The sequence below is a fragment of the Symsagittifera roscoffensis genome, chromosome 4 (genome assembly GCF_963678635.1).
Source record: "Symsagittifera roscoffensis chromosome 4, txSymRosc1.1, whole genome shotgun sequence".
In the NCBI taxonomy this organism is placed as follows: domain Eukaryota; kingdom Metazoa; phylum Xenacoelomorpha; order Acoela; family Convolutidae; genus Symsagittifera; species Symsagittifera roscoffensis.
In genome coordinates, this window is record NC_087065.1 from 5,145,384 (window position 1) to 5,158,978 (window position 13,595).

The following is a 13,595-nucleotide window of genomic DNA, read 5'->3' on the forward strand; positions in this document are numbered from 1 at the left end:
ACGAAAAATGATCACAGGTGAAATATCTTTTCAAATTTGAGCTCAGAACAACAATACCTTTCGAATGATATAAAAAAATTCCGTCAAAAATGGCTAGTTAAAAAGTCGAAATTTGTCTGAAGAAAAAAAAACCCACCCCGAGCACAAATATTCCGTTACTTTCGTACCGAAAGTCGGAACAATTATCATAAAGATTTTGTGTTGAAATTTCTTTGATATATTTTCCTTCTTTACTGATTAATTCAGAGCTTACAGAAATTAGACCAGTCTCAGTAAAAAGCAGTCCATAAATTAAGTAAGTGAAAGCATAGTTTTTCTTTATGCTGAATTAAGCACATTTCTTTTTGCCTATAAAAAATTTTATAATTTTTTTGATGGTTTTTTATTAAATTCATGAATTTCATGCACTTAAATTTTCTATAACAATATGGGTTAGTTCCATAGCAACAGCCTAATCAAATTGCTTCGATGAAACTTGCGATTATTTCTGTGGGTGGTGTTTTCTTTCGAAATACTCCATGGAGATGCCACCCGACAGGCTGAAGCCTTTTTGGGATTATCCTAAGCCGAACTGATTCGTAAACGAACATTTTCATAGAATGTCTGCTTATAACTTTTGGCTTGAAAATAAAGTTAATATTATAACGTTACAGCTAACTGTTTCGACCATTGTTTAGAGGCACCCAAAAACTTATGATATAGTGAGCTCAAAAACAATATACAGTTAGAGTTGTAATTTAGAAGTGAGTATTTTGCTAATTTGAACTAAATAATGGTCATTTTTCGCCAGTTTTCTATTAAAATGTATGGCCAATGCGCCAAAATGAAACGCTTCCAACTAAACGGAGGTAGGTAACTGTTCTAATTAAGCTGAAACTTGCATACACATATGTCAATTGTTCTTGATTTTGCACGTAAGGGAACAATAACAACACAAACGGTCAAACAAGAAGTTTTGAAAAAGATTTTGAAAAAACTACTGCAGATAACGTCACGTGCAGGCAAAACATTCAATAATATGTCGGAAAGCAAATAACTCCAAAATAAAGATTTTTGGCAAATACAATGTCTCGCGAAATCCGTAAAGAGCTAAAAGGTTTAAGCGACAAGCAAACAGATCAAAGCATTAAGCTAGCATTTGGAGCTGCCAAAAATTTCAAGTGAAAAAGATGATATTATAAGCGTCCAGTTAAAATTTATCAAAACCAAGTTTTCGCCTCAATTCATTTTGAAACATTTTTTCTGCAGATTCATTAGCTGCTCACAAAATCAAAAATGAAACCACAAAAGACCAAAATTAGTGTAAATTTCCTGAAAAAATCTACAGAAAAATTCAACTCGACCTACACAAATGTCTTCACTACGATCATTGACTCCATTGAACTGATGTTTGATTTAAAGTTTGATAAAAAGTTGGTGTATAAAAAATTCGGATCTATCTAACACGCCTTTCATTCATTAGTTTAGTTTAGTCTAATTATCAATTAGTTAAATATCGAAAATTCAGATTTCAGCAAAATTCGAATTATAAATAGAACGCTCTAGTGCTTATTTACTGCTTTTATTAACAGGCATGGCAATTCTTCTGCAGATAACATCGGGGGGGTTAGAATCAAAATTTCATAAGAAGTTCAAGAAGTTCATTATTTAAATAAAATAAGACAAATGTTAAATTACAAATTGACATTTAACTTCACACAGAATTAAAGCTATATTGCACTGATACAAACTTTGACTTGAAAATTTCCAATTATTTAGTTTAACATTCAACTCATGAATAAATTCAATTACCTTCATGCATGTTGGAACCACATTTAAGACATGGGATTAAAGTGATCAAGTCTGTTTTGAATGCAGAGTTAGTAAAATAGTAAATAAAAGGGTTCACTGCAAACGAAATTGTATAAAGTACTAAGCTGATGTCATTCAGCCTCGGATTTACCACAAGGCTCGTGTAGCCTTTCAAAAACCGAATGGCAGCGTTCGGAATGTTCAACCCGACGAACACGCAGCAAACTATCCAAAGAGTCACTGTCGTTTTCCGAGCTCGTTTTTCCGAGTTTATTCTAGCTTGAGTCGGCGCCGCAACTTGACTCTTTTGCGAGTTCGACAGCAGTTTTACACCCGAGAACCGACTGGCCTTTCTCCGAGTGAGCTCGTCGCCTAGATGCGTTCGGGTTGAACCTGACTGCTTCGAGTCGCGTTTTCCCAGGAGGTTAGACGAGTGGGAGTGTGCGTGGTTGCCGACCATAGATCCGTCGGCTTGGTGCTCCACCTCCACCGGGTGTTCGTCGTCGTCCGAGTCGTGCTGGTGATTTCCACTAATTGAAGTCGAGATCAGCCTTGGAAGGTTGTCGCGCGAGGGTTTTAGGCTGTTGGCGTTCAGTAGAGACGGGTTGAAATCAGTTGATGTTGTCAATTTAGGTTTTGGCGTTGTCTTCGGGTCTTCGACGACGGCGGTGTTGATTGACATATTAGAGTGATGGAACTCGACCTTGATAGTTGTGATTGTTTTGCTTCTGAAAAAGATAAAATTTAGCTTAAAACTACAAATATCAACATCTCCGATTTTAAAAAAAGTAAGAAAAAATTAGTGCTAGAAAACAGATTGTTAATTGAATGAAGTTATTTCCATTGAGTGAAAAATGTCTGTTGTTCAAAACTTCTATGTTTCGCCTTTCCGTAATAGTTTCTAAATTTCTTTTAACCGTTAACTTAATCAAAGTCAATAGTTTGTGATATTACTGGTATAACGTTTTTCCAGCTATTTCATTTCAAAAATATGATTTTTGAGAAATATCAGGTTTTGATTTTTTTTACAAACCTTGTAGAGTTTTTAATTGAATGGTACTGTTGATTTATCTGACATCTTTTTCAAAAACAATGAGAACTTGAAGTGTGTGCTTTATTTAAATTGACTTACCGATTCTTTCATATTATCAAAGTTTTCTTATCCCCATCACTCATTGCGTATGATTAAATTTTATGAACCAATTACAAAAGGTACTCACCTATCCATGGTTGGCTTAGAGCTCCCGCTGGGTCCAGCCTCTTCGGGTAAATGCAACCTCTGGACACGACTAGGACCGAGATCTGGACCAGAAGGACTAGAGCTACCCTCATTCAAGTTCAACTGAGATGTACTCAACTCATTTACACGTTCTGCATTCTTGTTGTTTTGGTTGTTTTTGCTGCTGCTGTTGTTGTTGTTGTTGTTGTTGTTGTTGTTGTTGTTGTTGTTGTTGTTGTTGTTGTTGTTGTTGTTGTTGTTGTTGCTGTTGGTGGTGGTGTTGTTGTTGTTGTTATTGGTGGTGGTGGTGTTGTTGTTGTTGGTTAGGGCGGCGATAGCAGTTAGTTCAATGGTGGATCCGCCGTTGCCGTTGCACTTTCCACTTATCGGGTGATATGCGTAGGTCTCCTCCTCCGCTATCAGCGGTGGGCTTTTGTGGCTTTTGTAGACCAGAGAGTCTTTGTTCTGACTGCGCAGTCTGCTAACCACTCTAAAAGGAGCATCCCAAAATGAATACCTTCCAAAGACCCGAAAAACAACCAGAACATGTCTTCAAAACAGACGGTGACAGGCTTTTTTTTAGTCCACAGTAGAATATTTCTTGATTTTTCATCATTTTAAAATGATCCTGTGGTGTCAAACGAAAAAGTTCAGAAAAATACAGAAAATTTTATTTTATCTTTATTATTCCGACCACTCCGATCAAAAAAATGGGAAGAAAATACGGCATAATAAGACTTTTCTGGCACAATCTTCGGCTCCTCAATAAAAACTTGTAGGGTTCAATGCAACTGGTGCAAAAATAAAGAACTTCATCTGGCCCCTACATGCAAGAACGATCCTAAAAAGCATACCGGAATTGAATTTCGAATTTGGTCTGAATGACAAACTCTATCCATTCATAAAAAATTGTTAAACCAAAGAGAACAAAAAATTACGAACCCAAATTAGAAATCAAAAACATAGGGTCACCCGACAAGTTGCTCTGAAATGGTTTAATTTTTAGTCATATGTTTTGTTCTTTTCGCTTGAACTAAGCAATTTTGTGGAATATCGGACAAGCACAGCCCATTTTCTATGTCAAAAGTCTACCCTAGCCAATCCCTAGCAAATTGTTTGACTTCTTTTAACCATTTTTTTATTTGCAAACGGGTTCCACAGAATTGAGGAAAATTGACAACTTTATTTTTGAACGCAGATTTTTAACGCTTTTGATTGGTTGTCGATCTCGACAAACGGTCGCCTTACCAATAGAAAAATTTCGAACTTTTTGCTCTTCGGACTCATATTTAGGAGAGATGGATAACTAAGCTGTAAGCGAAAACTGATTTCCGCGGTGACTTTGGTTCAAGTTTGTTAGCTTACCATTTAATGTTCCGACTTTCTAAACATTTATGCCTGTTTAGCATGCTTTAGACGGGTTTATATATAACCTGCGTGTGTTTCAACTACGGCCCGCATCCAAATTTGGCCATACGTAATCGATTATAACAGAATAGAATGTTAATTTTTCGTTATAATTGATTAAAATTCCCAAACTATGTGTTTAAAAGATGTGTTTAAGAGATCTATCATAATTGCGATATTTTCCATGAGATTAAAATCTTGTATAATCCATTTAAATTGATTATAGTTTATACCAAAAACACTAAAATATAATTGTAATCGAATATTATTGATAATAATCGATTATAAACTCTTATTGTTGTCACACCAATGAATCTTTTATTTATATCCTAATCTTACTTTTTTCGGTCATTAGTAGAATCTTTAAATATGAGATGTCTTGTCACATTTTGGTTCACCTGAGCACAAAAGTTTCACCACGAAACAAAAGTTTCATAGAGATTCTTTTATTTTAGTTAAAAGGATCCCGCGGTAAGTGAAAAAAAAAATTATTCCAAAAAAATCATGGAACTTGAACAATGTGCTAATATTTAGGTGATTAAAAACTATAATGTGCTTCATGAAACAATTCTATGAAAAAACAAATTTGAAAAATATTAGAGACAAGCAATTCAGAATTCAAGACGCAGACAAATTGTGCAAAGAAAAAGGATTACAATCAAGAATAATCGATTAGAACGAATTTTGTGCTTAACAAATAAATTGTAATTAAAACACGACTGCTCGTATCAAGGCGAAGCCCTGAATGTTCCGACTGCCTTTTAAGGTGGAGCAGTAATAACATTGAAAAATTAAATGTAAAAAAAATGAAAACTTTTTTTTCTAAAATTTGAAATTTTTTATGAAAATCATCCCCCCACACGCCATATAAAGTACAAAAGGATAAATTTCGCTCCTTGTAACAAATCAATTATGGCAAAAAGCTTCTTTCAACCAATTTGGAACGATTTTAAGACGGATTAACTCTCCGCTTACGCGTTAATAGCGAGAAATATATCGCGAGTTAATTGTCCCAAATTGGCCAAAATGGCAATATTTAAACCCCCATAACTTTACGAAAAATGATCACAGGTGAAATATTTTTTCAAATTTGAGCTCAAGACAACAATACTTTTCGAATGATATAAAAAAATTCCGTCAAAAATGGCTAGATAAAAAGTCGAAATTTGTCTGAAGAAAAAAAAAACCCACCCCGAGCACAAATATGCCGTTACTTTCGTATCGAAAGTCGGAACAATAATCGATTAAGTTTGTTTTCAAAGAGAAAGATTAAAATGGATTATTAATTGATTATAATAGGTTATTTCTCAGTTTTACGAAGTTTGGTTCTAAAACGTTTGAAACGGGATGCGGGTGTTTTTTACTATGAAGAAAGAGCTTTTAATTCATTTCAAGTTGCTGATCTAGTTTTTCGCTAAAACACTGAAAGAATGTCGACTAAAATCTCTGTGCTATTTATTTGTAAAGCGACAAAAAATTCTTGATATTTCAAAAATGTCCTATAAAACAAACAACTTGATTACCAATTTGCACACTTTTTTTATATCAAAAAAGACAATCGTGCCGAGTTTTTTGTGCCCATTTTCAAAAAGAGAGGCTCTTTCACGCCACTCTGAGGAAAAAAAGACCAATGTTGTTGACATACTGGGTCGCCGCCTCTATTGCAATAGCGCGATTACCGCGCTGGACTCGAACCGTTTATCATATATTAAACATTTGGCCCAATCATCAAGGAATCACGGGAAAATGGTATTAAAGTAGACACCAAACTCAGCCCGGGCAATTCATTCTGTTAAAATTGTAAAAGAAAACATTTAAAAGTTTTTTTTCAGACAAATTATTATTGAAACAAATATCGAACAAGGAAAATCAAGTCCTGAGCATTATGCATTACACGCCTTTGAAGGAATTATTTTTGATTTTTCCTGACATAATTGTAAATCCTATCTTTTCACATTCGTGATTACTAATCAAGGTTATTGTTTGAAGAATTTTGAAAGAAGAGATGGAAAAAAATAATCTGAAGCTCAAAATTGGTTGATGAAAATTGCTTAGAGCAATCTAAAATATAAAAAAACAGGTACGGCCAATTTTTAAGCCGTTTTGCATCGCTAAAACGCAAATTTAAACCGAAGCCTTCTCTACAAAATGTTAGGTTTGATCAAATTTCATGGAAACTTTCAACACGATTAAAAAAGATATTCGATCTTCTAAAATTAGTTTCCAATTTTAGTTTATTGGCAGATTAAAAAAAAGAGATTCGATTTTCTAAAATTAGTTTCCAATTTTAGATTATTGGTGGATTTTAAAGTTTCAAAAACCGTTTTTTTTAAATTCAAAAGTAGTCTAATCCGATCGCATAAATCACAATGTTTCCAATTTCCACAACAACTAAATCTCCTTTTCCGATAATGAAACTTCCTTCTCGAGTAAAATGAGACACATAATACTCTTTAAGCGATGATTAACAATACTTAAAGTCCCCTCAGTAAATAATTGCATAGGAGAAGATGACGCTTAATCACCTTATGAGAAGGATGGGGGAGGAAAGCGATTTGTAACTCAATCAAATTTGATTGCAAATTTAACAAGGAGATATCAAAAATAATCCTTTTTAGCTACATTATGCAGTACAAAACACGACCGCTTAGAGATGAACTGTTTGAACTGTTTTGAGAGAAATTATTTTACTTCTTTCTTTTTCTCAATAAAAGAATTTTCAGGTACAATCAATTTAGGTCAACCCCAAGCGGAAAATCATTATCTTCAAGCATGGCTTTACGGGAAAAAATTCCATTTAATAGTATTTATTTTTGCTAATTGAATATTTCTAAAGCATGTTTTTGTGTTACTTTTCAATGCTTTTTAGGAACAGACAGCAATAAAATTGAGTAAATAGTTGGAAAACTGGAAAATTATTGACCAGATTTTTGAGTCATTTTCTAAGAAAAATTGAGAAATTAAAAAGGCGATGACCTTGTTCTGATGTTTGAAAGAGGTTTACATTAAAAAAGCGAAGTTTTGTTTTTCTATTTTGCCTAAAATTAAGCCCGAGTAGCATCTGCTATTTTCTAAACTTTCAACCCTTGTAAAATAGCAAACTAAAATTGTATCGGCAGAGGCGGAGCTATACAATTTTTTTTAGGTCGACCAAATTGTGTTTTGCCCAAAACACCACTATTAGGGCCCTTATTTAGCACCGCAGATATTAAAAAAAACACACGTCAAAATGCCGTTTGTGGTTTTCTTTTGAAATGTTTCGACCAATTAGTTGCATGTTTTTGGCACGCGCTTTCTGATCAAAGTTGATCAAATGTATATATATATCAGCGCCAACGAAAAAAAGCTGTTCTTTACCCCTTTTCCCCAAACAGTTCAAGTCGGCCTTTTTCTAAATTGTCTTACGTGTTTTTATGGCTGAGCGATTGTAGTGCTAAATTGAAAATCTAAGTTTTTCACAATGCAAAATTTTGTTACAAAATGACAAGGTAAAATCAATCAATTTTCAAAAACTAAAATTGAAATGGAGCTAGTGAAAAAATTTGAGCTAGTGAAAAAACAGCAAAAAATTTTAGGTCAGACGGCCAAAAATATATGTTTCCACATAGTCACCACATCTTTCTAATTTTGCTACTGCTCTAAATAATGTTTTGAGGCTCTAAATAATGTTCTAAACAATGTTTTTTTTTATTCGTCCGAACATGCTAACCCACATTAGCAAAACTAAGGTTGTCATCATTGCATTGTCAATTATCAATCATTGCAATCAATTATCGCAAGTAAAAATGCGTTTTGAAATAGATTGTTTTTTAAACACCACAAATTGTGTCCTATTAGTTATCAAACCGATTGTATTCAATTGTATTTTGGCACTTAAATTAATTGATTCGATATTTACATTAATTCATTTTTAGTGTACATTTCGATACGTAAAATCTGCAAATTATCGTCAGTTTATATACTCATTTAAAACCGATTTTTATTTTATACGTACTACAGACAGATCTTATACATATTTTATATAAACAAAAAACAAGTTATATACAGATTATATACAGATAATATGCATAATATCTACAAATTGCAAAAACTGACAAATGTCATACAGATTAGTTAATGACTTTTTCATTTTTTCCCTCATAACGATACAAAAAAATATTGAGTAAAGCAAAAATTAAAGTAAGACGTCTGGATTTATTGACAATATCCTTTGTTATAAAGATTATATACACTTTTCATGCATATGATGTACTAAAAAAACGTGTTTCTTCCATTTAAGCTTGTGCAGAAAAAATTCAAATTTAAGACAAGTTTCTTGTTCCTAGTCTTGTTTTTGATAAAATTGATTTTAGAAAATGGCTCGAAAATATCGAATTAACACCAAAATGTCTTTTTCAAATATTGATAAATTCAATCATCTCAGTTCCGTAGAAGGTCTTGAATTCTCATTTTTTGTAATTTGAAGTCATGATCACAAAAGATATATGGTACAAATACCAAAATTGCTTCACATTCGTTCGACACCAGTAAATTGACATTTTTCAGCTGATTTTCTCGCCTGCACACTATTATCAGCCGAAAACAACCACTAATTTCTAAAGAAATATATAATTTTACGTCTACAAAATTTGGTTGAAACTATTTTTTAGGCCAATCAACCTTTTCTTGCTGAATTTTTCCACAACATGAGTCAAAACTGCTCATTTGGAGACTTTTTTGACAACTCGTCTAAAAAATTTTTAAAGGAAATTTAGAAGATATGGAATGTTGTCATATAGCTTATTCTACTCGTACTAACTAGTTATTGCAAGTTGTTGGCAGGGAAAACCCAAATTTTAGTTTCGATTGCAAATAGTTTTTTCTTGTCCATTGGGCATCTTTAAATTGACGATTTTCAACTAGGCTTCTCGATTGCACCTCATTAACAGCCGAACCCAACCGACTGATTTTATTCAGAAAAAGTGTATCCTACACATTTTGAATGAAATAATTTCACAAGAAATGATTTTGGGTTTTCGAAATTATTTCATTCAAAATGTGTAGGATACACTTTTTCTGAATAAAATCAGTCGGTTGGGTTCGGCTGTTAATGAGGTGCAATCGAGAAGCCAAGTTGAAAATCGTCAATTATCTGAAATAACTCCACAAGAAATGATTTTGGGTTTTCGGAGTTATTTCAGAAAACAAATCAAAAGAAGCCCAATTTTAGCCTTTTCTGACAATTCGTTTGAGGAACAATCAAATGAGTTTCAGAAATCCCAGAAAATAATTGAAAATTCATTTAACTTAATTTGATTGGCTCTTAAAAGTAGTGCGGTAGAATTACCCAATTATTTGTTCTTTGCTCAAAAACATTTAACAATCATCGACATCAATAAATTTACAAGTTTCTATCAAGTAAATTTTTTCTATCAAATAAGTAATTTTTAGCCTGGGCAAATTGGTTGATGACATTTTGAAGGCCTAACAAATATTTTTTGCGGCTCAATGTGTGTCAGCTCATATACTTTCAGCTTTCTTACTGCTTCTTTCTGCTTTTAATAGATTTTCATTTACCTTTCTGGCTTATTGTTCTTAAAAGGAATTTTATTTAAGACAAAATTAAATGAGTATATAAAAATTTGAAATTTTTTCTGCGGCTATTGTCTAGTGTTTTGTTAGTTAGCGTACTATATATTATTTGTGTTTTATCACAAGTGGCGCGCAGCTGTAATTTTCCAGAGGAATAAAAAACTTAAATTTTAATCCACTTTTCTTAGATTTGATCTTCTTTATCAAAAATTATCATGAATTGAAGATTGCTGAAGTTCACAGAGCGATAAGTTCTTAGTAGTTTAACATGCTTTGGTTTTTTAACCCCCCGTTTTACTTTTTCATTACAAGTTTTCGAAGTTAATTTACGTACTATTATGGCTAAACGCGTAAATTTCCGATGAAAAGTATAAAGCAGAAACCTGTTCCCATTTTTTAGTTTTTTCACATTGTCTAGTTTTTTTTGCATTATGACAATTGCAAATTAGCTTTTCAAAAATGAAATTTAAAGATGGGGGTTGGAAAAGAGCCCATGCTTCAAATTGTAGTTGGGCAATTACTCCCTTTTAAACCGATGAAGCTTGCTGCGCAGAAAGCATAATTATTCTGTTCTGGTAATTTTTCTGCTCAGTTTACTATATTGGCATATAATTAGTTTGAGTTCAAAGTAGTGTTTTGTTGTTTGTTTCTCTCCAGGAGTTGCTACTAGCTCAATTACTGGTAACCATGGAATTTGCTTGGATGATGCTGTAACTCAAAAACAAAAGAGTCGCTCTTACTACCACACGTTGTTGTACTTAGACAAATTATAGGATTGGAACAATTCAATTATGTTTTCTTAGCCATGGCTGTAAATACCATGCTTTTGAGTGTCTGAGATCTAGGAAAAATTTCACCAAACATAAATTGAGAAACTATTATAGCAGCCTTAGCAGGCTATGGTCATTTATGTTGATCATTTTTATTACTTCTCTGAGAACAAGTGTCTTGTAATCAGGAGCTAGACTTTTTCTCCCGCAAAATTTTTTTTTGAATCGGTAAGACATTGAACTGGCTTTATTACTGAAGCTTAACGTCTTGCAAAATCCTTCTCAATATTGGTCTAGAGGTAGCTCGGTTGCCTTTGCACTATAGTATTTGAGATTTAGAGAGCCTGTGATCCTGTTTTCAATATGTAAGCAATTAATTTTTTTTCTGTAACAAAATTTAAACTATTTTAATCATTATTAATCTGTACTTTTGCCCAGTCGTCAAGAGAACTTTTCTGAGCATGTATGATTTTAAACTACTCCCGTTTTATTGGAAAATTGTCATTTATAAGTTGAAAATATAAATTTGCCAACTTCGAATTGTTTCTAACTAAAATTCAGATTTTTTCCGTCACGATTAAACAACCTTAAAACTTTTTTTAAGTAAGTGTAGCTGTAATTTTTGATAGTGGAAGCTTAAACTTCCTTTAACGAGTAGCAATTTTTTCGCTTAAAGTATTTTCTTCAAAGTCGGCTATAAAGAGGGTCTGCTCAAAGTTCTAATAATAAACCTTTGTCACGATGCTAATTCAAATTCACATCATATTAGACTAGTTTTTCTTAAAAGGAATTGTTTGATGACAAATTGGGACTGGCTTATGATGATTATGGTAGCTTTAGTTTGTTTATTAAATTTTTTTTGTTTGTTTTTGGCAGCGCATTTTAATGCTTTCTATGCCCACCATTTTTTCACGCTATTTTCGTATTCTATTTGTGTTGACATCTTTTTCGAGTTTCTGTCTTCATGAAAAATGCAAAGAAAAATGTGCAGACATAACCATTTGATCTGTCCTACGATTTTTTCTCGACTTAGTTATTTCTGCTTGTGTTGTATTGCAAGTAGCGCGAAGTTATGCTTCTTGTCTGTGCAAATTTTCTACCAAGATTCTACACTATTATCTAGTTTCATGCTAAAACTGGTTGATATATTAAAAACATTTTTAGAGTTGTTAGTGTGAAAATCTGTTTCCACAATTGATTCTGCTCGTTATATTTATGATTAAGTGAACGAAAGCTCTCAACGATAGAACAGAATGTCCCAATAAGGTTTGTCGATTGTTTCAAAACTTTTTGATGAGTATCTGTCGAAAACTTCTTGATGAATAACTGCTCCAAAGATGAATAACTGATGAATAGCTAGTTTGGCAGTTATTCAAAAGTGAAGCCATAAAAGGAATTTGTAACAAGAAATTTATTAGAATTTGCTTCGGAAATGGCTCATTTAATTGTCTTAAATTCTTTTGAAATTAAAAATTATTTTTTTTTTGCTGGCGAAAATAAAATGCTGTGTGATATTTTTGTTAAGTCATGGTCATTGTATTGCTCTTCGTTTTGAATGTTCAATTGGTTTGTTAATGTCTCAATTTATTGCCTCAAATGAATTTGCAACTGGAAAGAATCAGATATTTCGAAACTTGTCTACCAAAAATTCAGTTTTGTACCAATGTTTTTTTTGTTATTGATTGTCATGATTTCCATTTCTTAGTTCATAGTCATTGATTGTCCTTTTTTCCAATTTTTTTCTTATCTCGATGCCACAATTTATTGACTTAAATTGCTTTAGAATTAAAAGTCATCAAAAATCATTCAAAAGTTTACTAGTAAAAATTGAACTTGTTGATAATTTTTAGTTCATGTTACGTCACAATGCTATCTTTTGTTGTGCATGGCTTTATATTCATTGGATTTTTTAAGCTTCTAATAATTGTCTCAAAGTTGAAAGATTTTTGAGATTTTTTAAAATTTCTACTCAAAATTTGCAAAAATCACTGGGACTGAGTTTATTGAAAATTTTCGTGCCCAAAATTTTGCTAATATTAATAAATTTTAGAGTTTTGTTGCATAGTTTTGTGTTCAAATTTTGATTGTTCTTTGATGATTTTCTTGTTTTTTTCGTTAATTTTGAAATCAACGTAGGTTTTTAGTATTTAATAGGCATGTTTCTACGAGTAGAAAAATCAGTTATTTAGACAAAAAAATTCTATTTTTTAGACACTATAATAGATTTTTTTGGTCTTTAAAAAATGCATTGGAATCGAATTTTTTTTATTCTTACAGATTGTATAGAGATTTTTATTAAGTTTATTTTCAGAATCCTTTTTTTACCCTGAATAATCTTTTTTTTGAACTGTATAAAATCCCTGTTTTATTTATTTCAGTGTCTCATTGGGTTACACATAATCGACTTTTTACTAGGAGAAACTTTATATAAAAACTGATTATGATCGACTGTTATCTTAGTTTTGCCAATGCGGGATAGCATGCTTTACTAAAAGCAGAAGTGATGCTAAATTCAAGGGGGCTGAAAAAGAGCTCCTGCAACTTCAACTTCTATTTTATCTTTCAGAAAAAAATTCAGTCGCGGAATAAATCATAAATTTGAATTCAACTATTGGTTTTTACTTACTGACATGGAACTTCGTCAGTTAGAAGTGTTTTTTATTTTTCCACTTTTTCAGTTTTCTCTTGTGATAATGCATTTGAAGGTTTCCTCATTTCACTTGACGCACGTGTAACTTCACGTCTTCACACGGCTCTAAGTACCATTCAAAAAATTAGATTCAGAGAAACAAACGCCTGAGCGAACAAATTAAATTTTACTGAAGCAGAAATAACTT

General features: G+C 32.4%; 1 protein-coding gene across 7 annotated transcripts in view; it reads right to left on the bottom strand.

Annotated features, from left to right (window-relative positions):
- Nucleotides 1–1,702: 1,702 nt before the first annotated feature.
- LOC134843780 (metabotropic glutamate receptor-like protein R) overlaps nucleotides 1,703–13,595 on the bottom strand; it is a 140,084-nt gene continuing 128,191 nt past the window's right edge. For all 7 annotated transcript variants that reach the window (XM_063860054.1, XM_063860056.1, XM_063860055.1 and 4 more), the window contains 2 exons: nucleotides 3,012–3,500; nucleotides 1,703–2,519 (listed from right to left, as the gene is read on the bottom strand). In XM_063860054.1, coding sequence (XP_063716124.1) covers nucleotides 1,784–2,519; nucleotides 3,012–3,500 — 1,225 coding nt within the window. In that variant the 3' untranslated portion in view covers nucleotides 1,703–1,783. The remainder of the gene's footprint in view (nucleotides 2,520–3,011; nucleotides 3,501–13,595) is intronic.